We start from the raw sequence: 27,321 nt of genomic DNA, 5'->3' as shown, positions 1-27,321 counted from the left end.
TTCTACAGTATTTGCGCGACACCTGAAAAAATCTAACCAACAGCCATCTCTGAACAGAACTATGCAGCAGCGTGCGACGGAGGGCGTGAGCATGAAAAAGTCGCCAGAAAGGAGTCAACCTTTGTGCGATTACGGCTTCTCTGTTGCGTGTGGAACTGTATTATACGGCTCAGGTGTTCCTGGCAACACAATGCAGTGATTGAGCGAGTTTATGTACTTTACTCAGAAGGTGCTTCAGAGCCTTTTTAATGTACAAGGTTCATGCACTTTGCCTTCGTCACCAAGAAAGTGCTGTGACTAGGTATCAAACCCATGAAACAAGAGGCAAAACATCACCACGAAATAATTATGCAATTTATTTCCGTATACATTGTAAAATACATTCTTGCATAGGTTTCTAATCCAGGCATAAATGATGCATTCCAAAGGGAAGCACACGCATCAGCTGACCTTACACCTGAAGACAGTGCAGTGCGCTTCACCCGACTTGTTACAATGCATGACTATCAAACATTACAAGATTGCAACTTGCGCAGCAAACCGAAGAGAAGTATTCTACTCAACTTTCTTGTAGCAGCCTCCATGATAAAGTGCAAGGCACCCAAGCTGATAAAACAAAATGAGGGCACGTTGCAAAACACAGGCTTTACAGGTTAATGTTACAAAAGGGCAATTTATACGCAGCTGAAAATACTGAAAACTTTGCAGGGTTTATTTTGTGGATCTTTATTTCCTAAGCCATACACCTGCCTTGAGAGTGTCGTACTAGAATAATATACATTGATTCTGACCAACATTGTTTCTTAATGCACATCAGAAAATTTAGTCTATGGGGCTCATCCATTTTGCCTGTCACAGAAAAGTGCCGTCACTGGGAATCAAGCCCATAACCTAGATGTCAGCAGAGGATGAAGGCTTAGAGGCACAGAATCTGAAACTGCAAATAAGCTTCCTTATGCCACATGGAAGGTGGCAATGCAGCTCAAAGCAAACTTTTCATGCAGTCTAATATAATGCTTGGTGTACACGGACGCTAACACCGACAACCAAATGCTTTAATTTTTAAAGTGATTGACGTAATTCCGTATGGACCAGCATAACAGTATTCCTAATAATGGCATTACCAAATAAAGCTGACGTACCAAATTAACCAAAATATTTTACTTTGGTTACACTTTTGGTGTAAATTATGAAATTCAGCTGTAGCAAGCACAAACACTGTCACCTATTTAAAACTCCTCCCCTTTAAGCCCCTCATTTCTTCTTTCATAGTATGATTCAGGTGTCCACCTGCTAAAAGGCTGCTACTGCACCTCATAACTGCTTATATTCCTGACATAAATGCATACATTCTAGGGCTCTGGCACAGTGATAACACTGAGTGCATGCCTCGAGCTCTTCTAGTGTGAGCTTTAACAGTGTAAAGCATCACAGCACAGACAGATGATACTATAACATCTCAGAGTTCCCGAATCGTAACGCATGGCATATCGGTCACAGGTCTTACCGTTACTGCCTGATCACAGATCAGAAAAGCTTGCCAGACCACAGATCAGAGTCTTGGCAGGCCTGTCTTCTTTTTACAGCTGCATGAAGAGGATAGTCATGTGACCATGGACCAGCTGAAGCCACGCTGTAACAGGGGATATGCCAGTAACAGCTCTCGCTGTAGAAACTGCATCTAATGTAGTACTGCAACTCATCAAGCAGCTCACGCCATCATGGCTGAAACATCTAACGATGTCTCATAAAGTTTATCAACAGTTTAAACTCATGGCAGATGCTGAGGAAACTGATGCAATCGTGTTACTGCTAGCTGACAAACTTTGACACCCACTGCAGATGAACGTGGGCTCTGCTCAGAATCACACGCTTCTGAGAAACTCACGGAGGCTGCTGAAGAAAGGCTTGTTCGCTGCTCAGCTCCACAAGAAAAAATACACAACACAAACAGTAGGATATATGCATGCAGGTTGAGTACAGGGAAGCTCTGCGACGAAAGGCGACAGTGACAAATAATTCAGAACAGAAAAATGTCACAACACAATACTGAATAACGAGGAACACGGAGTACAAACCTAGCCTCTACAGCATTTTCCAGAGCATACATGCACACATATAAACTGTGAAATAATGGTTCAATATACTCCTTACACAGCAGAGCCCAAAATGGAGCAGCAAGCAGACTCTTATACAAAACAATTCAGCTGCAACAGCACCCATATAAGAGCAAAAATAAAATTCTGACTGCCTTCAAGAACCACTCTATGCATTAAATATAAGAACTGTGCTGAAATAATTACCACTGAAGAAGCAATTTTCCATTAATGAAGTGAATCATTGAGCCCGCAAAAATTATTTTCAAATACATATTTGCCAAGGTAACCTTAAAAAATGTCATCACCACAGCAAGATAACGACAACAAAATCATATTTTTACTCCCTAAATGTTTCGATTAAAACAGTAAACAATATGTAATTGAGTGATCTCAGACGCTCGCATAGCCCCATAAAAACAAGCTAAACTGAATGGGAAGACATCACTGAAAGCAAAAAAATATGCAATCAGATGCAAGAAAGCAATTACAAGATATATTTGACATCAACAAATCTGCTCTTAACTTATAAACAGTAAAGAGTGCGAACTAAATACAAAGTTTCCTTGATAACATAACGATAAAAGTGAAGATGCTAGACGAGGAAGCAGAAATGCAATGCAAAACAAAGCTGAAGGAGCTTTGTCTGTGTCCCAAATGTACAAACGTAACACTATCAGATAGCTTGGCTTATCACTGTACACCATCCTCAAAGTCCAAACGCCTTGGCATCACTGCACCTTTCAACAGTCTTTGAATAAACACAGCACTGAGTTCTCACAAAAGAAATGGCTATAGGAAGCAGCACGTTTTTATAAACTCAAGCTGACAAAATAATCTCGCAGGCCATTGGTGCTGTCGGACACAAGAACTGACTTTGAGCAACCAGCCTAGACATCTTCCGTCCTCTTCATAAACATTGATAAACAAAGGCAGGCCTATACAGTCACAACCTAGTCTATGCAGGACTGATCAAATGGCCTGACGGTAAAGCACAACCACGAAGAGAGGTAAAAATCGAAGCCAGTACAGGGCAAATGTCCCACCAAGGCTGTGCTTCCGTCCATCTTAAAACTGAATAGCACTCACTATTACACGTTCTGCAATCGTAACATATACACTGTTCATATAGCTATCACAAATGTTCCCCAAAGGCAAAGAAGGATTCTGCACACTGTACAACAAGGAGATGAGTGTACTTGTCAAATTGCTGGCTACGTAGACGACTTCTGGGAAAGCTCTCAGCTATGAGCTGAAAAGAGAGTGAAAGAGAAAACAGTGCTGATCAGTTAGTCACACCAACAAACTACAGCTCTGACAAAACTTAACACACACAGCAACGACAAGGTCTATGACGAAAGTGTCACCAACAACCCTTGAAGCAGACAAGCCCTCAACTGCAAGGATCCGCTCCTCAAAAGTATGGCAGACAGAGTTCAAGGAATACAGGAGAGATGAAAAAATGCTATATCCGCTTGTTCCCAAAGCAGATAGTGCTTCACCGAAGCAGAGAAGCTTTGAGTGCAAAGATCGCCTCCTCAAGAGTGCGACAAACAGAGCTCAAGAAATGCAGGGGAGATGAAAAAATGCAATATCCACTTGTTCCCAAAGCAGATACTGTTTCACCGAAGCAGACAAGCCCTTGACTGCACAGATCCCCCCCCCTTAAAAATGTGTCAAACAAATGTCAACAAATGCAGGAGAGAAGAAAACATGCCATATCCGCTTCTTCCCAAAGTGGATATTGCTTCACTGAAGCAGACAAGCCCTCAACTGCACAGATCCCCTCCTTAAAAATATAACTGTAAACAGAGGTCAAGAAATGCAGGGGAGAAGAAAATATGCCACATCCGCTTGTTCACAAAGTGGATATTGCTTCATAAAAGTGGTCGCCTTGTGGTAGAGTATCAGCCTCGCATTCAGGAGGTGCTAGGTCTGGTCCGCAGGGCTGCTGGGTACCCACTAGCTTTCTAATGGGTACAAGATTTCCCCAGGCCTCGTGCTCACCTCTTCTGAGGTGAAATGCCAAGAAAAGAGACTTTGGCCATTACCTCACACTCCCTCGATGAAAAATCGACCGCCGAGGCACCGAAATCCGCCTTGTGCACGGTAAAGCCCATTGTGGCCCCTTTTTCATCTATTCAAGGTGTGGTCAAAAACCCATTTCTTAAAAGCTGAGCACCAGGCCAGAGGAAGCTTGTACCCTTTGTATCACCGATGAGCACCCACTCACTGGTGATCGAACCCCGTACCACCCGTATCCGAAGCAGATACAAGATGAAAACTAATTGCCTACAATAAGTGCAGGCACAACACGTTTACTAGAAGCCAAACAGCGTGACTTTGCATTAAACGGTACTGACAGTCATGTTAAATCCAGTCACTGCAATGCTCCCATTGTAACACAAGCATCTGCACCCATGTACATACTATTTTCATCACCCCCTCTGACGAAGGGATCTTCGGCGCATTTTTACAGTGGCTAATGAATAAACGGGTACACCTTATACACCGGTGTGACTTATGTGCAATTTCTTCCTGAAAAACTGCCCTTTTCAAGGCGCTGCAACTTAAACACAGGTGTGACGTACAGACCAGAAAATAGGGTAGAGTGAACGTTCAAAAGAATTCATTTTATGAATTGAACACATTTACCAGCAATCTTCAAACCCATTTTAAAGTCCCTTATATGCAAGATCCTTCCACAGCTGGCACATTGCTTCCATGTCTCCCTTCCAGGCAACCATCTGCTTTCATTCTCTATCAGCAAGTCTTTAAGTGATGTACAAGAGCTCCCCTTCTTGAGATTACTGTATTTACACGAAAGTAAGTAGACTCGAATGTATGTCGACCCCCCATATCACGTCAGGGAAAAAACTAGGACGATGCCTAAGCTTCACCTTTAAGAATAGAACGTGACAAGTGCTATCGGGCCACTGCCATTTATCAGCAGCCGCCATTGGCCACCGTGCGCAGGGAGGTGGGGTGGCGGTTCTGCGCACTGACGAAGCAGTCATGAGCAGCTGCTCAAGGCCAGCAAGAAGAGATGCGACGGAGCCTCGGCAGACTGTGGCAATGATGACGCCGGCTTTTCCACCTCACGGACTCCTTAACGCTTTCGCATTAAAAGGAAGGCATGCCAGTGGGCACATTCCAAAATGAAAATGTATTAGTGAGAGTACTACTCATCCTCACTAGCGCTGCCGTCGTCGCCGCTGCTGCGGTCCCACAGCAGGTCATTCTAACGTCGTCCAGCAAAATCCCGCACTTCACAAATGACCGCACCAAGTCATCGTGTGAAACATCTGAAAATTTTGTCTTGCTGCAGCCGTCCCACCTGTACCACCCGTTCCAAGATGTCGAACTTGCGGCCCAGCGCACAGCTGTTCATTTCTTCGGCATGAAAAATGACAGCCATCTTGAATCTAGCCGTGAACGAACGCCGGACGCTTATCCGGTATAACTGGTGAAACATGGCTGGCAGTTGTCAAATGTGTCAAACAGAGCCAAAGAGAAGCTATGCTGGAGCAGCGTTTGCTCTGCCATCAGCTACCGACACTCCCTGGAAGCAATGCCGTTCCGAGTGGCAGTACCGCCGTGACTGGAACAACGGCTCTTCTATAAACTATCAACACTCCCTTGTGTGCCGAATGTGCAGTTGAAAGTAAAAAACAAAAAAAATGCTTCCGAAAAAGTGCGCAGAATAGCTGAATGCTATTGTGTAGAGCAGTAGAGCAAACATATAATTGCGACCACGCTGTAGTATCCCTAATATCTCGTTTGTCTCGCCTTAATTATGGTGCCATGCTTTGCTTTGGATTGTAAGTCAACCCCCCCACTTCAGATTTTCAAATTCTGAAAAATAGGTCGACTTGCAATCGTGTAAATACGGTACTCTTTCAGCAGTAAAGTCTTTTCACAAGTAGTATACAAGATGCTATTCCACTGAAATGTCAAACATTACATGCTGCAGTATCAGGTGAGCACCACAAGAAGGTGCAACACCTCAAGACACTGTTTGTCATATGGTCTCATGGCATTTCAATAAGCTGACAGCTTAAAAAAAAAAGTGCTGCCCTGTTCACTGATTCGATGCTCCCTTCAAACATTTAAATTTAGGGGCACGGAGAAAAATATGGTGTGGCCTGCCAACCACCACAGCTCCAATGGCAACCAGCTAAGTGTGAGACACTGAATGCAAATTTCTTGCTTATGCAATAACGGACATTATGTGCAAAAACACACAACAAACACAAAGTGACTGTTCTGTTCTGTAATCAGCAACTTATTCTATCCCAAACTTGTCCAAAAAAGGAGCTAAGCTTCAGTAAACCAGAAAAAGAACTTTCCTGAATTAATGCTACTCATTACCGACAAGCCTGCACCAAATAAACACTGCAAACTCTGGCATTTAATAAGAAACAGCCTAGCTGAACCACGATAAGTTGAAATTTTTTGGAGTCTCCCAAGAAAGAGAACCCCTTAAAGCAGGGACAAGGAGAAGTTGGCTGGAGCAAGCCGTTGCCCTCTGCCCTACGGCAGGGCACCAACGAAAAAGATAAAAACAGGGACATCAGTTAATAAAAGGGACGATAAAGGCAGTCACCAGAACTCTTGCATCACAGGCTGATATGCGCCACTCCTGTTCTCAGTTGAGTTCAAAGCCCCACCAGATCAACAAAGAAGCACAGACAGCAAGTCCATTCAATTTTATAGTCAAGTGAAGAACTATAATCTGATGATTAAAACATTCCCACTCCATCGAGATAGCTTTGATGTTGGGACCTCAGAGACTGCACAGCTTCTGAAACCACATCACCCACTACTAACCTTGCCAACCTGACAGAGACCTGACACCGCAGCAAACACTTACATTCAAAGACTCCCCAGAGAGCCCGGCTTGTGAGAGCCCTAATGGAAAGTCCAGCCGGAGAGCAGCCCCCAAAAGCGGCACTTCAAATGGAGAACTGCAGGTGGCGTTCGTACCTAGCCTCCACATCCCCGTCTGACAGCACCTCCACCGAACTGGTGCTGCAAGTTCGTTCCCCGGTGCGCATGCTGTTCGGTGACGCTGCCTGCCGCTCATCCAAGGGCTTGGCGCTTTCGTAGGCGATGCCATTGGTGTCAACGGGGGATGAGGTGTTGGCGACATATATGCCGAGCGCCTCCTGCACTGACTCGGGCAGCTTGGCGGAGCCCCGGAGCTGCTCCAGAATCGCCTCGGCCGTGGACAGCATCCGTTCCAGGTCTATCCGGTAGCACATGTCATTGACGTGCTGGAAACAGGTTTGAAAGGGAACAGGCAATGAACGCAAGGCTAATACAGTCGAGCCCTGATAGAATGAACCTGGATATATCGAAACATTGTTTATATCGAACAGCCAGAAGATCCCCTCTAAAATCTTATGCAAAAGTATAGCGCTATTGTTAATGTATATTAGACTCGTGTTCAGAGGAGCATTCATTATATCTATTTGTACGCTGCGTCCCTTGAGTGCCATTACTAACGGCACTCTTTGAGCCCTTTTCACATGTGTAGACGGATCTACTGTGCAGCCTAGGGCAGCTGCTGGCAGTGCTGACGGTAAGAAACCGCGCAATGTGGTCAACGCGAGGAGTATTTGAGGGCCAACTGTGGTCCCTTGTACTCAATTTCTGCCCCTTATCGCTGTCATGAGGTGAAGCCAACCTAACTAAGCCGCTGTGACGGACCTAGCCAGGCATGCTTTGCTGCCGAAGTCGTTGCTGAAACCAACCGCATCTTAGATTTAATGAGATTGCTGTACAGTAGCCGACGGGTAATTTAGACTCCAATAATTCGGACTTGTAGGATATTTCGGACCTCGATGAGGCGTCGTCAGTCACCCCATAGAAGCGCATACATATTCGCGACGGATATATAAGACTTCAAAACTCCGAAAGTTCGATTCTTGGGACTAATTTCAGTTGTCTGCGGGCCAGAATTGGCCATCTTATCAGCTTTTCGCCGGCGCAAAAGGTGCCATCTTGGATTGAGGAGGATTTACGCTGCAGTTGGATTGGCTTGACATACTTTCGGTACCTCATTATTGCCAGTAGAGGTCCCTAAGCTCTCTGACACTTCAAGATGGCAGCCAGATTGTCATCGCCGTCAACTTACTTTTGTCGCCGACGTTGTTGCGGGCAGTTATCGCTAGTCCCATACCGCCCATATGTTGAAAATTGGTTGTTGGGGGAAGGGAATTGTGCAGGAGCTATCTCACATCTCGGCAGGAAGGGATAAAGGAAGGACTGAGAAAAGAAAGGAAGGAAGAGGTGCCGTAATGGAGGGCTCCGGAATAATTTCGACCACCTGGAGATCTTTAACGTGCACTGACAACCCACAGCACATGGGTGCCTTTACGTTTCGCCTCCATCGAAATGCGGCCAGCGCGGTTGGGTTCCAACCCGGGTACTTCGGATCAGTAGCCAAGCGCCCTAACCACTGAGCCACCGCGGCAGGTCTCATACGTTCGCCATTTGCGGTTTCATCACTTGGGTTTCTCTGACCGCGTCGACCAAGTGGTGCTCAGTCTTCACGAAGTTACACCTGTTCGACGTTTTATGACTGCGTCCGGCGGTTCCGCCGCTTGAACGAAAAGTGCCCTGTCTTTGCGTGTGTTTGACGAGCGGTGTGGTGCACACTCGGGTAGTGGACAACATGGCCCCGCCGGGTCCATCAACGAAGCGTGAGAAGTATTTCAACTAAATGCGGTGACCTTGCTGTCTAGCGTGTACAGTGAAAGCACAACTTTGGTGCAAATACAGGCGCAAATCATCGCCCTCAAGAGAAATTTTCCGCAAGGTAAGATCGGTGACATTGTTAGGACGATTTCATCTCAGTAAAGTGATTTTTTTGTACTTCACGGGTTTTTCGGACTGTTCGATTATTCGGACCATTTTCCGGGTCCCTTCGAGTCCGAAAAATCGGTCGGCGACTGTATTTACAGTTTACCGGTAACAGGATCAAACATCTTATGATAGGCAGTGGTTAGTTCCAAACTGCCTTCCGCTGCAGATTTGACGCGAAGCAGGAGAGACTAGGAACACACCTAGTGACCACAACACAGCAGCTTCCAATGGCCATTAGTGCATTGGTTTTATGCAAGGCCTAGCATTATCTTGTGCGTGCAATTATGCTGCATGAAATCTTGTAATTTCTGAACACTCATGAGGCTTGAATATTCAGAACAGTAATAGTGCAGCTAAATAAAGCCAAACTGAAAACAAATACTGTTCACAAACTGCTGTATTTGCTCGCGTAATCCACGCACTAGCATAATAAACCCACCCCTAATTTTTGTCACTGAGAATTTACTTTTTTAAACCGTTAGCTTAATTTTCTTAGCGCGTTCCTCAGTTTCATGCAGTGCGTAAAGCGGACCTTGGTAGCATGCCAAGATGTTGCATGCAGATAGCATCACGGCATGTTTATCTTTTGATGACAGCTCCTGTGGGGGCGGCGTGCTTGGTGAACTATGCATCCTTAATGACGCTGTGTGCACTTAAAAGGAGCACCAGTGATGATGGCTTGTTCGGCGCGTTGCTGCGTGCCCAGCTGTGCCAGTGTTTGCTTAGAAAGCTAGCGGGCGCTCAAGCATCAGAAGGGAGTGTAGCAAATTTGAACCAGAGCGCTATGAAACATCCTCAGCAAAGAAATGCTACGGAGGAAGCAGGACCTTCAGACTCTCAAGAGATCCGGTGAGCTCGAGATACAAAGCCAAAATGCCCAACCCTTCTCACACCACAGCTGTCACTTTAACATTCGCATTACACATTTGTAACTGTCCAGCGGGATTTTTTGAGCTCGCGTAAAAAATGTGCACCTGAAGTTCGGGGCCAGTGTTCAGCATGTTCGCTTTACGGTGCCCGGATTGGGCGCTGCCGCTGACTATCACACAATCATCGGATCGCACCATGATACAGCAAACACCTTTCGAAGCAAATGCTGCAAAACGCCGGCAACACGGATGTGGCTGACAGCATGCTTTTGATCGCTGGACAGATGCACGGACAGGAGGGCGACAGGCAATCGTACGATATGAAATTTCGACTCTCGCGAAAAATTCTGTCAATTCCCCGCGATGCCAACTTTTTCTGGAAAAAAAGTGGGTCCATTACACGAGTAAATACGATATTCCCAATTTTAATTACTAGAAGGTGCCTAAATGGAAGTCTAGGTCTGACATAAGCACCTGCAGCCTGCCTCCAACATGCAAAGCCATGGCTAAGGTCATGTAAGTGGAAGACACTTGCCTTGAGGATCTCATTGAGGCCATAATTGTTCTCAATGAGCAGGTCCTTCTCATGGTCCAGGATGGCCACGCACAAGAGCAGGTGGAAATTTTTGCACGGCAGGTCTGTCCAAAGCACCTGCATCCAAACCACAAAGACATAATCATCACGAATTTCATTTCTTTTGCACTGAACGCAACCGCAAAAAAAAAAAGTGAGCATAACCAAATGCTGATATGCAGGTGTAGGTATTTCAAACAAAAATTTATATTAACGATACTGCTACCGTTACGGTACATATCAGTAACATAAATGGTGCACCCAGAGTCAGCACTTGTTGAATTTTGGCAATGCAAACACATTAACGAGACTGGTGACAGTTTGATGAGCACAAGTTCCTATTAACAATATCCTGCACGTTTTCTTTGCAATCAGTAGTGAAAAAATTTGTTAGCAAGCCAAGGAGGGATGTGGGTTTTTGAAAGCAGAATAATCTGTTACAAAAGTAAACTTTCTTCAAAGCAGTGCTTTATAAATCTGCATTCTCTATTGCTTTGGTCTTGAGTGCTTCCAATCTTACTTTAAAACTAGCTTTAGACTAGCAAATTCAAGGACCAATATCACAGCCTTCAGGGATTCTTTGTTGTGTCCACAAGTCAACTCCAGAGCAGCCTAACATATGCACACAGCAACATCCACAGCAGCCCAACATGCATGAAACTCGTAAGCTGAGGCCAGTAGCCATACATGGCATGGTTTGTAAATCATCGACTCCAGAAACGTCCAGAAATGGGTGAATTTCAGCCTTCATTACTCTTATTTTTTTTCATTTTGTTGGCCTTTGCATGCAAGTATTTCGTGCTTGCATGGTCCCCGTCACTGCTCGAGCCAAGCCACCGAGCACATCGAGTGCCGTCAACAGAAGTGTCGGCCCACTCACCTCCCAGAGTCGCATGATCTCTTCGCACTTGAACTCGCGCTTGAACAGCACCAGGAGCCAGCGGAAGCAGAAGTATAGGTTGCCAGACTCATGCTCCTCTGGGGGACACAAGAGGGGAACAAACACGGCAACAGGCAACAAATGCAAAGTCTCATAATTTGTGCAGCTAGTCACAACAAAGTCAAAATGGTACAAGTACGTACTGCAGACGCTTTGGCACATCAAACGTGTGCTCCTTTATCAATTATGTATCAGAATGCGCATACAATTAACCGAGCTTCTAAAAGACGGAACAGACCCTTTGCCCGCTGCAGCTAGAGTCTGCTGATACTAATACCACAACAAAATAAAATTAATTACGTATAACACTTAAAGTGCCTGTCAATGCAAAAGACAGTGGCGAACACAGCGGCCAAAGGCTTAATGCGCCAATTTTAACAACGCATTTCACAAGCATGCAAAGAAGTTACAGTAGACTAACATTACTCCAGCAATTTCGTGCCACAACTGCGAATGTGCAGTCGGAGTTCCAACCCACAATCCCAAGATCCGCAGGTAGATGTCCAAGAAGCTAAGGAGTCACAAGAGTGGCAGAGACCTAACACAACTGCTGTCAGGTTATAGAAATCACTACCGAGTTCAACACCAGTTAGCAAGGCAAGCTAATTGCCGAGCAAGTGCACACTTGTAATTTGTGCTCCTGAGAACATTATCTGATCGCATAAGTTGAGACTTAACTGGTGCCAAGCGCTAGACTGCACTGAATCACGGAATGATGACCTCGTCAGAAAAAACGCAACAAAAATTTAGCCTAGTTCATTGAAACATGTGTAAGAATCCAGTTTTCATCAGAAACGCCACTTCTGCACTAGTAATATTGAGTTCAAAATTATATGCGATATACAACTATCACAATACACTGCAAAATTTTACATCTTTCTATAAGTACTGTTACACACAGAGCACACTGTATGCCTTACTTTTCACTACAGACTACATTACTGCAACGGCTGTACAGTGGTTGCTCGTTAATTTCAACCTGCTTAATTCAAATTTCCATTTTATTCAAACCGGCACTTTTTTCCGCATCAACATCACGGGTATTGAAAAAGCTATAATTCATTAATACCCTGTTTATTTAGAACAAATTATCGGTTCCCTCTGAAATCAAATTATTGAAAGCTGAATGTAGCAAAGACAACTGAGCACACGAATTATTGAGATTTCGTGGCTTACAGTACATACGTTTCTACACCAACACACAGTTGAAAACAGGATAAGCCACTTACCGAGGTAAATAGCCAGCTTGGGGACAGCGACGGCGAGGATGTCGTAGAGCTGCGCCAGCTGCTTCTTCATGCCGCTCTGGTCAAGGTCAAAGTTCGACATCTGCACAGTTGCACACATGCCACCACTGCTGAACCAGAACATTGGAGGATTAATGTGATAAAGCTATGGCCTGTATGCGATCTCAGCACTGCAAATGCACTTATCGCATGCTGAGACACTCCTCCAATAGATATGACTGACCAGCAACAATACTGCTGCAAAGCCTCAACGAGTGGACACTGCAAAGATGCAGGCCGCCATTATCTGAGATTAGTCCACTCTGTGAAATCCTACAGATAAGTGCACCCTTTTAGAAAACAACTTTCCTCTCATACAGTATTTACAAGCCATTTCACATCGTACTCTGCCAACCGACACTACACAGAGCGGATAACATGTGCTTCATGACGCAGTTCACAAATGTCGTCACAGCGAGTTTGATAAACCAAGGCAGGGGGACACCAGCATAACGTTCTTCTCCCATTTGCCATTCACACCAGCCTTTTATAGCACATGAGTCATTGGGCCGCCATGTGCAGGCCAAGAACACATTCGTCGTGGCACTCTTTGGCCAAGCTGCCGTTCTGCCATTCAAATCAAATTGTAGCCGTCGCCATCATTTTTCCATGCCACACTACCCATGACAATCGTAGCCTCTATGCCAGTCATGCATGCAGAGCTTAGAGCCCAGAACCTCCTGTCTAATTTTACATTTTACAGAAAACCAACAACAGCTACTCAGCTACTAACGCCATTTAATTTAATGGAGAACAACTATGTGAACATACAAGGCCAATGTTGTCCTTGATTTCATGTTGATGTTAAAGGAGTGCAGCATGAAAGAAAAAAATTAAAAGTAGGTCCCCAGAGACCGAGAGAATGAGACTGAGTAGTACGCATTCCCTGAATAGTACTAACAAGCTGTTGAACCATACTTTGCACAGCAATGTACGCCATCATACATTATTGGTGCAAAAACACAGAACGGCCATTGTATCACTTTACCAGCACAGCTGGTCAGCGCCCCTGTTTGTCCTACATAGAACCCTAGGACGTTCTGATTGTTTAATAAGTATGCATACACTCGCAAAAGGTATTTCATGCAGTGTGGCATGACTAGCTGCACGATCTTCAAAAACGACCCCGCCGTCTCCCCCCATCGCCCACTCACCACTCGCTTGATGAAGCCCACAAAGCACCAGAAGGAGTCCTCCTCACTGTCCATCACCATGAGGATCGGCGACAGCAGGTCACTCATTCCCTGGACATAGCCTGCGCGAACAGGATGGTTGGAGCCGATACATATCACTGGGCCACTGAGTGCCTTTTATCCTTCAACACGAGTGCTGGCTTCCATTTTTTGTTTGTTACATTCATTTAATAATTCTTCTGGGCCAATGAGGTTCACAGGTGGGTGCAGATGCGCTAAACTAGAGCGGGCATCTGAAAATAAGCAACGGCGAACCCGGGGATATCCTTGAACCACCGCACCATGTCACCGCAGCATGCATGAATATTGACGGGTGTATGCGTCAGTGACTGCAACGATTCATGTTGCCACGTGGTCGTCACAGAAGATTAGGGTTTCTTCACAAGCACTCACTATTGTATGAAACTCCTGAATGTGAGCGAGCATGAGTGCATGCCCTTATTAGTCGACATGTGATAGAGATAGGAAGAGAACAGAATGGGTCAGAGAACAAACTCGAGTTAGATGACATCATAGTCGAAATCAAGAAAACATGGCCATAGGCAGAGCATGCAATGTGAAGGCAAGATAAGTTAGATAACTGATGGTCGTTTAGGGTGATTCCAAGAGAAGGCCACACATAGGAAGGGATGACAGAAAGCCAAGTGGGCGGTGTACGAGAAGAGACTAGTCTCGGCGCCAGCTTTTCCGGCATTCCGCCAAATACCGTACTTACTTGCATAATTTGCACCCACGTGTAAATTGCACACCCTAATTTATCACCCGGGCTGTAAAATAAAAACACTTTTACTCGCACATTTTACACTACCTGCTGAGCCAGACCACCAGCGTGCATGCGAGGCAAACTGGGGAAGATTAGCGTGACCATGTCGACGTGCTACAAAAGGTGTGAGTGGCGAGGGGAAGAACTGTGGGTCGTTTACCCTGCTTGCTCGCACTGGCAGTCGCTTTCCCGGACGAACAGTAGCAAGAGAGAACTTCGAGTAACCGCCGGCGCGCAGAAGAATCTGAAACTACCAAACTGTTTGCTGTTAGGTTTTCCGCTAGTCTGAAAGTTGGCAGCTGTGCCAGAAATATGCCTTAAATAATAGATATTGACAATGTACTATGTTTTAATACAAAACTAGTAGCTGCAAGCAGGGACTGTATTCCGTTGCATAGTAACAGAGGGCGTGTTTCAGATTTGTAGCTTCCGTTTTATTGCCAGAAAAAGTTGTTGCAGAGTACAGTAAATTTGCAGTGACAGGGTGGCTGCAGCTGGCACAGGACAGGGTTTATTGGAGGTATATAGGGGAGGCCTTTGTTGTGCAGGTGGATGTAGTAATGTTGATAATGATGATGCTGTTTTGAAACCATTCTGTACAGTCTCAAGGAATTAAGAAGTAGCCAACGGCATGAATTCGCTATATGCATACAATGCACAGGAGCTGCGATGCTTGAATGTGCCTCACATAGCGACTGCACCTAGGCGGGGTCGAAAATAATAAAACAGGGCGTCTCAGCAATAGAAGGCGCAACAACCAACAGCGCCCTGCTCACCCAGGTCAAAGTTGTACATGCAGTAGGTCATGAGGATGTCGTTGAGCATCTCGATCTTGGCGTTGTTCTCTCCCTGGTAGAAGGAGTGCGTCCGGTCTGTCCGGCTCACATCTTTCTCTGCATGTCAGAGAAATAAAAAGAAAAAAAATGGATATACCGCACTCACTCGAATGCAACACGTTTTTTCACTGACAATAAAGAGAAGTGAAAAGTCACCCTTCATGTTATAACTGAATCTTATGCAGAGGCAGTTGTGAAGCCTCCCCTTCAAGCTTTGGAAACTTGGAAAAAAAATTACAGATAATTTTTGCCTAAATTCTATAAACATGCGAAAGCACATTTGCGTGATCGATAACAACGACGAAGAAAGGGAATTCTCTGTCGGTGTCTTCACGCCGCAGACAAAAGCTGATGAAGACGACAAACAGAAGAGACAGTACACTGCTACAGTGAAACCTCGTTAATTCGAAATCGCTTAATTCGAACTTCCGGTTAATTCGAACTGACGGCCGAGTCCCGGCAAAGCCCTGTGTATTTCAATGGGTCAAAACTACCGATAATTCGAATATGCCGGTATCCACGTCGGTTAATTCGAACTAGGCGCCGATGGCTGGCATTGCTCCTCGCATATAGAAGTCACCTCGTAGCAAATACAATGCGCTGAAAATTAAAAAAAAATGCAGAATGATGAGAAAAAAAATAAGCCAGCACGCACGAGGTGAGACGTGAATTTCGTTGCCCGAACCAACCCTCCAGTGCACGCCGTAGCAGGTTTTCGCTGCCGGAGCGTCGAAGCATTGGCTTGTCTATTTTTGGCTGACGCGCGGTCACGCGGGTAGCCACCCTACCGCGGGCGCCGCCTATGCTCCGGCCACGGTGGCTCCGGCGCAAGCCGTTGCAGGTTTCCGCTGTGCCGAGGCGGTCGTGACTATTGGAGACGCACGCGACCATGGAGGAAGGAAGTACTCGGGAGAGGCGGTTACGTCACATTTTTTTGAAGCTGCGCTTTTTTTCTGATGGAAATAAACGTTTCAATCAAGCGGGCCTCCCCTCCCCGTTCCCCCGCTTCCCTCTACTTGGGCGCCGTCCCAGCGCGCCTGCCCATGCAGCAGACGACGCCGCTGAGCCCAGCGTTCTATTGGCTGTGCCGTCGGCTAAACTCTCCCAGTAGCCCTTGCGACAACGCGCGACTTCCGGTACCCTTTTATTGTGCAGCTCGGGAAGCGAAGACTCTTTCCTTTCCTTCATCCTGCACGCAGCACCCGGCCCCTCTTGCGCCTAGTCTTTGTTGCCGCGGTGTCTAGTGAAGTTTGTGTTGCGTGATATTCCTCATTTGTTTGGTATCTCGCTGGTGACGTCTCATCGACTGTGGCAATCATGGCAAACCGAGGAAAGTACTCCGCAAAGGATTTGAAGACGAAGGTGGAGATATTACAGGAGGTCGAATGTGGTCTCCTAACAAAGACAGCGATCGCAGAGAAGTTTGCAGTCAAGAAAAGCACGCTGTCCACATACTACCTCAAGAACAAGGACTCGATCTTCAATGCGTATCAAAAGGAGATGGAGCCCTCGCGGAAACGACTAAGAACATCGGCTCATCCAGAGATGGAGGATGCTGTAATGGCATGGATTAAGGACGTTCGCAGCAGGAACATTCCGCTAAGTGGACCAATAATTGCCGCAAAGGCAGTGGACTTCGCCAGCCAGATGGGCATAAGTGACTTCAGCGCGTCGGAAGGCTGGTTGTCGCGTTTCAAGGCCCGTCACGGACTTACGTTTAAAAGCGTTTGTGGAGAGGCAGCCGCAGTCGATGAAGAAACGTGTCAAAATTGGATCTCAGGTCAACTAAAGGACTACCTTGCCGATTACTCGCTCAGCGATGTGTTCAATGCAGATGAAACCGCGCTTTATTTTAAGTTGCTGCCGAACAAGACTGTCAGTTACAAAGGCGACACGTGTTCAGGCGGGAAGAGAAGCAAGGAAAGAGTGACGGTGTTGGTGTGCGCAAACGTGACTGGCACGGAACGGTGCCGCTTGCTAGTTATAGGCAAAGCAGCGAAGCCTCGCTGCTTTAAAGGGCTAAAAACTCTCCCTGTTGATTATACTTTCAACAGAAAGTCGTGGATGACGCGAGCAATTTTCACGTATTGGCTGCGCACACTCGACAGGAAGTTCGCGGCACAGAACAGGAATGTTCTGTTGTTCGTCGACAACTGTTCAGCCCATTGCGACATCAGCGGACTGAAGGCGATCCGTCTGGCATTTCTGCCGAAAAACACTACGGCTGTGCTGCAGCCTATGGACCTTGGGGTTATTAAAAAACCTCAAAACACTGTACAGGCGCCACCTCCTAGAGCGGATTCTTGGGTGTATGGACAGCGGCAAATCGTACGACGTCAATCTCCTCGGAGCCTGCCACATGCTGGCAACATCGTGGAATGCTGTCAAGGCGGACACAGTCGTGAACTGTTACCGAAAGTGCGGCTTCATTGAAGGCCCAGAAGCCTGCAGCACGGCAGAGCTGGATGCTCAATGTGATGACTCCGTCGCGCTGCACCCTGCCTACGCTGCTTTATCGGAGGGTGTTGACTTCCAGAGCTTCGTAGACGTTGACAGCGGCGTGGAGACATCAGGGCCGTTAAGCGATGCCGAGATTATTGAAGCTGCCCGCGGTGACCAGATGCCGCACAACTCGGGCGCGGCGAGCACAGCTGACAGCGACGACGAGTCCGACGGAGGCGACGATCCATTGCCACCCCCGAGTGCATGTGAAACAGCGTCAGCACTCGATCTGGCTGCGCGCTACTTCTCCGCCGATGATAATTCGGACGCTGCGTTGGAGCTGTTGGGCAAGTTGCAGACGATGCTTGTCGAGTCACGGCAAAGAAAACGAAAACAAATGCGCATCACCGATTATTTTTCTCTTTGATATGCTTTGCCAATCTGCTGTTAATAAACATGTTTTTGAAGCATAGTGTCATATTTAATCATTAAGCTTGCTGCTTACGTGAATGCATTTTGATGTTAGCTCCAACCGCATAAACAAATTAACTTTATTTCCTTCGACATTCGGGCTCTATGATTTCAATTCGCGCAATCGCCCGCCACAAATGTGTAGTAGCGCGTAGTAAGAGATAACGATCTCAGATATGCCTGTTTTAGCTTCGGCCCGTGCTGCCGGGCGTGATGGCCGCTTTTTTTAGCGCCCGCTCGTTAATTCAAACTCCGCTTAATTCGAACAATTTTCCGGTCCCCCTCGAGTTCGAATTAACGAGGTTTTACTGTATTGGGAAGCAGTTGGGTGGTGAGATTACCCTATTTTATTGATTATATAGCTCTAGGTTCATGTCTTACACATGTTCTATTCTAAAGCCTGAACATGACAAAAGGTATCTTCTTCTCCTTACTGAAGACGAGGCAGAGATGTTGACAGTGTCCGTAATTTTCACAGTGAAGGGCCATACAGGAATCATGAGGGGCTCACGATGGGCACAAAAACCGGCTGCCATTTCCAAACCAAGCAGTGGGTGAACAGTGCCAAAGTTCACACTACCAAGCACGAGTCACAACCTGCACATAGCTTTCCCGATTGGTGTCGTTCGGAACGAGAGTTGCACCGGTCTTGACAAGCCTCCGCGACTTGCAAGTGTGAATTTAAAAGTTGTGGTGGCTGCACGACCGTTTTGGTCAAAAAGCCACACTGCCCCTTTTGGACAAAAGGTCACACACTGCTCGATTTTCCAACCCTGAGCTGCAGTCCACTAAACCAACGAGTGGCACCATTTCGATCACCCTCTTATTTCTGATGAAAGTCGCCACCATGCTTTCGGTATTTTATTATTTACAGTGATGTCCTATTTCGATAGCAGTCTGGTGCTAACTTCACATAGAGAAACGTTCTGGCGCAGTATATAACCATATAACTGAGACAAGGAGGTGCAGTAGACACCAGCGAGGGCTCCTATTCACTCGTTTTACCAGTTCCAGCGGCGCTACACTATTCCTGACTCACCGCATCTTGGCAGTGGTGGCAACACTAACGCAGCGAACTACTAAAGTTACAACCTCTAAGGTCATGTGGCTAGATGCTACACCTACCGTACTTACCCGATTCTAACGCGCACCTTTTTTTCCGGAAAAATAAACCCTAAAGTAGCATGCACGTTAGAATCAGATACAAACCGAAACAGCGCGAATTTCGTCCCACCCATCGTCATTGCCATTTCAAGATGGCGCCGAAGCTGTTCGTTTTTGCCAGTGTCAGCAGCAACGCTCGCTGAAGGTTGGATCCCGGATTTGTTTTGTGTAGTAGCATTGCAAACGTTGCATCTACGCGCTTTCTAACTGAGATGGCAGGGACTGCACGAAAGGTCCGCCGCTTCCACTACGAGGCTGGCTTTAAGAAAAAGGTCATTTTGTGCCAGAGACCAACGGCAACAGAGCTGCCGCACATGCTTACTGCGTGCCAGAAACGTGTTCAGGACTGGAGAAAGCAGAAAGACCCCATCTTCCTCACTAAGTCTACCCGCAAAGGGTTCAACGGACCTCGGAAAGGCCGATTCCCTGAAATTGAGGATGCATTAGTGGACTTCGTCAAAAAACTCCGAGAGGACCACATGCCGGTCACAACTGAAATGCTCAAAGTAAAAGCGCTGGAGCTGGATAGACATCACGGTTAGTCCACGAGTGAGTTTAAGGCCAGTAGAAACTGGATATCAAAGTTTATGAAAAGGAAAAGCTTTTCACTTCAGCGGCGGACTGGCATATGTCAGAAATTGCCAGAAGCCTTTGAGGAGAAGCTTTGTGCCTTTCAAAGATATGTGATTTCGTTGCGGCACATACATGGCTAGCAGCTGGGACAAATCGCCAACGCAGACCAAACGCCGCTGTACTTTGACATGCCCGTCAACACAACCATTGAAGTGAAGGGAGCCAAGCAAGTGCGTGTGTTGTCGACAGGCAATGAGAAGATGCGAGTAACTGTGATGCTCTGCTGCACTGCCGATGGCCACAAGTTGCCGCCGTTCCTCATTTTTAAACGAAAGACACTTCCGAAGGCGGTGAATTTTCCACCAGGAGTGATCGTCCGAGAAAACGAGGAAGGCTCGATGGCCACTGACATGGTCGTGAACTGGATCGATTGCGTGTGGCGCAAAAGGACCGGGGCCAACCTTGAGCTTCGCACTATGCTCATTCTGGACGCGTTCAAGTGCCATCTTGACCAGCACGTTAAAGACAAGCTCGCTGTGTGCAATACTGACCTCGTCGTTATAACCGGAGGCATGACGGCGCAGCTTCCACCACTCGACGTGTGCTTGAACAAACCAGTGAAGGATCGGGTTCGTGTTCTGTACAATGAGTGGCTTAGCATCCCGCCATTCACACTGAACAATAGGCTTAAGCGTGCACCCTCGGAGACGCTCGCTGGATGGGCATGCGAGTCATAGGCCACAATCCCACCGGACATGGTGGAACGCTCATTCAAAAAGTGTGGCATCGGAAACACGCTGGATGGCACTGGGGACGATATGTTGTGGTCGGTCGAAAGCGACAAGGAGTTATCCAAGAGCAATGAAGAGTGAAGTTCGGCAATAAATCTCCCCTTCCTCGCGCACAAGTTTTTCGTTTTTCTTGATCACAAATAATTTGCGCACGTTAGAATTGGGGATGTAAGTTTTTTTTTTTCTTGTTGACTATGAAAATTGGGTGCGCGTTAGAATCGGGTAAGTGCGGTACGCCGCCGCTGCTGATGTCAAAGACAGAGCCACTGCCCCCTTCCTACTTTGCTCAGGCCTCGCATGTCAAATTTACCTTCTCCAAACTTCCTACAAAGAAGCGGAACAACCTCGCGGGTGTGTTCCTCGATTGGCCGCGTGTCCAAGCCACTTTGGTACGGTGGTGCGCAGTTCGAATTACCAGCGGCAGAATCAACTCCTGTTTGACTTAGCGAGCTGCTTTGGGCACACACTACAGTGAAGCCTGAATGGACCAAGTCAGACAGTTTGAATTACCCAAAAATTTGATCTAATGAAGTTAGAATTAATGAGCTTCTGCTATGTAACATGCGAGAAATAAAGGCCTTCATCTCGTTCTATTCAAACTAATAGACACCTCCGCAGCACTACCGATGTCGTAAGTTGATGGCAGTAATCTTCTATTAGTGCATGAAGAACTGGTGTTGCTATTGCAGATGACATGTCACTCCCGATGCTTTGCTTAGAATCTGGTGCAACATCAGACTCGCGTGCTGCCAAGCAATTCTTTAACGTCTCCATGCGTAAGACAACAGCTTGCTTAAATGCTGACAAGAACAGTCACCGGCATTCGGGAGCCATGAATCACCATGAGGTTGAACGACTGAGGGAAGTTTTTGTGGCAAGGCCTCTTAAGCGCGTGGCCACAATGCCACTCTTTCCATCATATAAAATCCGTACTCATTGAATGTGCTTTCATGAGGGGTATTTGAATGCTGCTAGCTGTCTGTTAAAGGGGGATGTGCCAATTAAAGCCAGATATACATTTATATATACATAAAATGTAGCCGCCGTGGGCCCAGATATGCAAATTTTTATGCTGATTTCAGAACTACATTTCATTTGAAGCTAGCTGATACAGTTCCCAAGTAATTACAATTAACACCCTCGGAAAGTCATTCCTGGGCCATTAAATAAGGAGGAAGTTCACAGTATTTTACATCAGCGTGTTTGCACTGCCCTGTTCTGTGTAATAACTATCAGTTCTTTTCTTAGATGCCGAGTACTCAGGCAAATAAATGTTAACCTCCATCATGCATACTAAAATGAAACAACTGTTAAAAAAATAACTTTCAAGGACTATTGCTCATGCACATAGAAAAATAGAGAGCTTTATTGCACTCCTTGACATCTTAGGATTCATGTTGTACACAGAAATGTTCTACTTCAATTTGTTACGAAATGCCTAAGGCACGAGTAAAGTTCATGGATTTACGATGCTTGCTGAAGTGCAGAGATGGTCATTCGGGCACTAACATTGCATTACCAACCGTGCTCTATACAAGAATCTGCACTAGACTCACCTCCAACACATAGTCATCAAGGAAACTGCGTGCCAGTCTCTATCATGTCATTGAATGTTGTGCTGTGTTTCACGATGCATAAGCAACTAAGGCTACCACAGGGTAGATTTTGTTCGCTTTGTAAGAAACCTTTAAAATGTATTTAAAATTTCATAGCTTGTTAAGAAGCTTGGCTTCTCTTGAAAAAGTAAAAACACAAGTCAAGTCCACAGGTGCATTTTCTCCTAAGAGTAAACAAGGATGAAAGGGTATGCATTCGGAATAAACCAATGAAAGACGTTTTTTCTTCTGTTTATTAAGCTTTGAGCATGAACATAAAAAGCGATTTATGGTGACCACTTCTCGACACAGTTCCATGTTGGTGTCTCTTCTTTTGCGAGAATAACACTGCATTTAAGGCGTGTGTGTCCAATGAGAAGGTGACATAAAATGACTTCAATGAATCGTTTTTGGAGTCACGTTATTGAGTTTAAGTAGTATCAGACTGGTGCACTCACCGACAAGGTTCTTCCGCTCCCTGAAGTCGGCAAACCGCGACTCCTGGTCTTCACTGATGGACTTCCACTGCAGCTTCATGCGGTAGTAGTAGTCCCTAAACAGCAGGTAAGGGCGGAAAGGGGAGAAAGCATTCACTGAAGTCATTCATGCAAAACCGTGAAAAACAGGCAACAAGGCATCCGGCGCTAAGCGACGATGTTGCCCTCGACTTGAAAAGAGTGGCCCATTACAGGCCGCTGACTGACACTAACACAGTTGAACTGAGTTAAAGAACAGCTTCCACAAACAACAAACCCTGTCTTGTAGTGTTACATATACGGGTGGTGGCGCCGAGCCTCTGGTGAAACATGCATACGGTGACGTCAAACTCAGCTTTGCCTGCAAGGCTGGGGTGCCACAAACTTTTGTGCAAAGCTGCACTGTATGGTTATAGCTTCTACCCACAGGTGTGCAATGCCAAACCTCTAACGCTCTATTGCTCCAATGAAAATGTGCACAGGACACAGGCCACATGGCGTCATGAAAAAAATTAAAAAGAAACAAAAAAAGAAGGAAAACCTTGCCGCTGATACCTGGCAAAAGTGATGCCGAGCAGTACAATGCAGCGCCATCTTCAAGGACACTTGTGAAACACTTTTACTATTATAGAAGATGGGACACAGAAGAGGAGCAGACAGGACAATTGCTGCCTCCTACGATCATCGTGTCTCCTTTCCTTGTGTTCAGTCTTCTGTGCTAATTACAATGTTCCCCAAGTCAAATCCTCAACTATGCTTTTCCAGCCCACTTAGCGTAAGGACTGGTGGGACAGTCCATGAGCTGTACGCTGGGGACCCTCCAACTCTATACTGTATAAACGCGTGTAAGGGCTGCACCCATATATGGGCCGCACCCAAACTTTCCATGACCCATGCGGGAATAACCTTCGAAATGCCCGCGCCGTGGCCTCTGTGATCAGCTCCGTCTGCAAGCAACGGGGCACATGATCGTGGAGGAAACGCATGCGCCAGAGCCTCCTCTGCGCACAGGAGCTTCCAGGTGCCGCCCACGGATGGCGCCCGAGGCGGCGGCTTATCATCATCAACATTTTCCTTCGTCGTGAGCTCCCGCTATCCACATCGGCATCAGTATCACTAGCTCCACTGTGGCTCAGAGGCACGGGGCTTTCGTGTGCTGATGCCTAGCATTGCAGTTTTAGCACGATAAGGCAAGACAAAGCTGAGAGTTTGCTCTTGAAAATGGCAAGCGTGCGGCAGGCAGTAAATTCGACTTGACCGAGAAGTGCGTCTGACGATGGTCAACTAATAGGATGTATTGAGGAACACAAGCTGTAAAAAGCGCGCTTTCCGAGGCAAGCCGTGCAAGTTTCCCGAACTGGAAGAAGAGTTGCTCTGCTAAGTGATAGAAGTACGGTACAATGGCGACGCGTTGACAGCGGAAATTGTGCGCGACTTCGTTTGAAATGAGCGCACACCAGAGCACAGCCCTAGCTCAGAGTCTGAATACGCCACGAGTGTTGTAGAACGTAGAATAAATGCCGTTTATTTCCTGATTGGTGTATTTTTACTTTAAAAAAAAAAGCTTTTTCGCAAATCATGTGTATGGGCCACACATCGAACATTGGCCCTCAAATCTGGGAAAAAAAGTGCGGCCCTTGCACGCATTTATACGGTATGCTTTAGAAAGAGACCTACTCTGCTCTAATCTAGCTCTGGCCTGCCACTTTACACTACAGTTTCTTTAATTTCCTGGCACTCACTTGAGTTTCTTGCGAAGGGCTTCCCGCTCCTTGTATGTGGAGCTGAAGCCGTAATATCCCAGCAGGAACGGCCACACTTCTCTCCGCAGCTCAGCCGCAATACCCTGTACCACATGCAAAAGGAAAAGGGAAAGAGGACGTGAGAGTGCGACCTAGCCAAGTGAAAAGTTCCACATGGGAGTAGTCCATGCGGGCAGCCTTAAGCTTTCTGCACACAGTTCAGAGTCATGTCTGACGATGGTAACCACACGAAGTGGGGTATTGGAGTTCTTGCTGCCCGTCTACTCTGAAGCAGCTGCGAAGTACTGTTCCGAGCACACGAGAGATAACAGCAGCCAAAGAAGTGGCCACCCCACTGACTGCACTGGGATAAAACTTAAGCACATTATCTGAATCATGAAAACTGACGGCCACTACACATTCAACAATGAACACGCTAACTCAGCAAGGCTACAAGAATTAAAAAGCTGCTTGCGGCCCCGAGTGCCACCTCTATAACAATCAGATTTAAAAAAGACAGTTTCCTCTCTAAAAAAGTTTTTGTACTGCATATACAGTACTAGTGCCACAATGTGAAAATGATAGTATCTGTTTGGTCTGTAGCCAGAGAGAGTGAAGCCCTCCAGAAGCACTGCCCACCAGACACCGCCCCACTCTAGCTAGGGGGCTGCTCACCACCTACCCACCCATTGACACTTTCAATCCACCTCCCCAAACCACCCCTGCCCACCTCTGTCCTCCAGCTACAAAAGCACCACCTACCAGCCACCACCATCTGGCTATGGCGCTGCCCACACACCAGAAAATATCTAGTGAATAATAAGTCACGATGTACTCTTGGCTGTTGGAGTTCATTTTCAGGGTTACTGCGCCGGTGGAGACCTTCACAAAGGCAGCAACATCAAGACACAAAAACACCGCATTTGCACACTCCCATCAAACTGCAAAAATCCACTGTTAACCCTTCCCAGCGTCAACCCTTGTTGAGGACACACCACCAGGGTCCCAGAGCATAACCCAAAGTACCGTCTCTTCTGACACTACTGGTGGCCATCAAAAATTATTTTTCTTCCCTAAAACGTCAACTTGCACTTGCTCACATCTTGCAAGAGAGTTTGCATGTGGCTACTAAAACACTCATATTTTAAGGGAAAGTCTTTCTTGGCTCATGAGTGGTGTCAACAAAAGTTGTGGACAGAGGCTGGCTGCAAAAGTGTCCGCACTTGTATGGTAATTAAAATAATAAGAAAAAAAATTGCGGTCTAGTTGAACCTGGGCCACCGGCATGCGAGAAGGGGACGCTGCCACTCCGCCATGACACTTCGACGTTGGAAGCTGAATAAAGACGTGTCTAGTGAATACACAGGTCTTAAAAACGAATCTTCCGAGATATGTACTGAGGCCTGCATGAGTGATTATGAGCATGTTAATTACAGATGTCACACTCAAGCACGCAAAAAACTTCCTACGTTTCCAAAATTTCCTCCGTGCTTGGCGCGCAGTTGCAACGCCATCATGTGGCACCCACTGAAAACCCCCTCGCAAAGTACGGCACTGGCCCAGCAATTGGCGCAGGTGGCCAACTGCTCACAGCTTTCGCATTTCCACACGTAAGGAGAATTAAATGCACCTCAATTTTTACACTGATGCTCCACCATTACTGTTTTTAAGTCCTACTGAAAATTCTGCTGTGCTATTTCACCAATCACCAGCCCAGTCAACAAATCTGCCAAACACATGCTGCCTGTACTGGACAGAAACGAAATTTGCGATGATGACTGTTTACCATGGCTTCATGAGAAATAATTTCCTCTAGGAGGGGCACTTGTCACTCTACTTCTGCGTCGTCATTGGTAATAAATAATTCCTTCTAATGCTTTATAATGCAGCTCAAGATAGGTATCGTCCACAGGTCTGCCTATTGCTGCTTGGCCACCAGGGACAAAAAATAGAACAAGTCCACCGCCACTCTCGCTATTAACTCACCCCTCGGAAGATGCGCTGCTTGAGGGCGTCTTCGTTGAGGACGCGTCCTTCCGGATCGTGTGCTAAGGCCCACTCCTCGTGGCCCAAGGGGCTGCCCCGTTTCACCTCAGTCCGCTTGGGCAGGGTCTGACAAAAACAATGCAAAACAGAGAAAGCGACCAACCAAGCCATCTTAGAATACACAAAAAGCAGACACTTTCAATTCCTGGAACATGGTCACTTGTCTCTACAGCTGAACAACTATTAATTTTTTCAGTACTCATTTGCTTTAGTATTTCTGTTTTATTCAATAATTTAATGCTGAGTTATCGTTTTTCTTGTATGCAGAACAAAAGCACGAAAATCACTTCACTTCATTGTTCTACTGAAACTGACAAAGTAATAAATTCATTTCTTAAGGTTACTTAACTTAGCTTAACATTAATTAGTTCACATTATTTTCCTTCAGTACAGTTCTAGCACTTCTTGGAAGTCCAAAACAATCACTGTAGGTGACAGGGGCACCGACACAATTGACCAAAAGCCCTGACCCTAGTGCCTATTGCTCTGAACCCAGCTGTAACACCAGAAGAAAAAAAAAGACATAATACACGAGGCTTATCGATGCCACATCCAATTACTTGTGTAACAGACGATTAAACATAGCAGGACTAA

At 46.3% G+C, this 27,321-nt stretch overlaps 1 protein-coding gene across 4 annotated transcripts in view; it reads right to left on the bottom strand.

Annotated features, from left to right (window-relative positions):
• Positions 1-332: 332 nt before the first annotated feature.
• The window catches only part of LOC144103846 (TBC1 domain family member 15-like), a 71,625-nt gene continuing 44,636 nt past the window's right edge, over positions 333-27,321 (bottom strand). For 2 of the 4 annotated variants that reach the window (XM_077636551.1, XM_077636548.1), the window contains exons 7-16: positions 26,668-26,793; positions 24,682-24,785; positions 22,922-23,016; positions 15,368-15,484; positions 13,790-13,890; positions 12,579-12,678; positions 11,290-11,387; positions 10,371-10,487; positions 6,970-7,372; positions 333-3,348 (exon numbers count right to left, since the gene is read on the bottom strand). In XM_077636551.1, the coding sequence (XP_077492677.1) occupies positions 7,052-7,372; positions 10,371-10,487; positions 11,290-11,387; positions 12,579-12,678; positions 13,790-13,890; positions 15,368-15,484; positions 22,922-23,016; positions 24,682-24,785; positions 26,668-26,793 (1,179 nt within the window). In that variant the 3' untranslated portion in view covers positions 333-3,348; positions 6,970-7,051. The remainder of the gene's footprint in view (positions 3,349-6,969; positions 7,373-10,370; positions 10,488-11,289; positions 11,388-12,578; positions 12,679-13,789; positions 13,891-15,367; positions 15,485-22,921; positions 23,017-24,681; positions 24,786-26,667; positions 26,794-27,321) is intronic. The other 2 variants (XM_077636552.1, XM_077636550.1) reach the window with 1 other exon arrangement.

Source organism: Amblyomma americanum, chromosome 9 (assembly GCF_052857255.1).
Source record: "Amblyomma americanum isolate KBUSLIRL-KWMA chromosome 9, ASM5285725v1, whole genome shotgun sequence".
Classification (NCBI taxonomy): Eukaryota; Metazoa; Arthropoda; class Arachnida; order Ixodida; family Ixodidae; genus Amblyomma; species Amblyomma americanum.
This window is presented reverse-complemented; position numbering and strand designations above follow the sequence as displayed.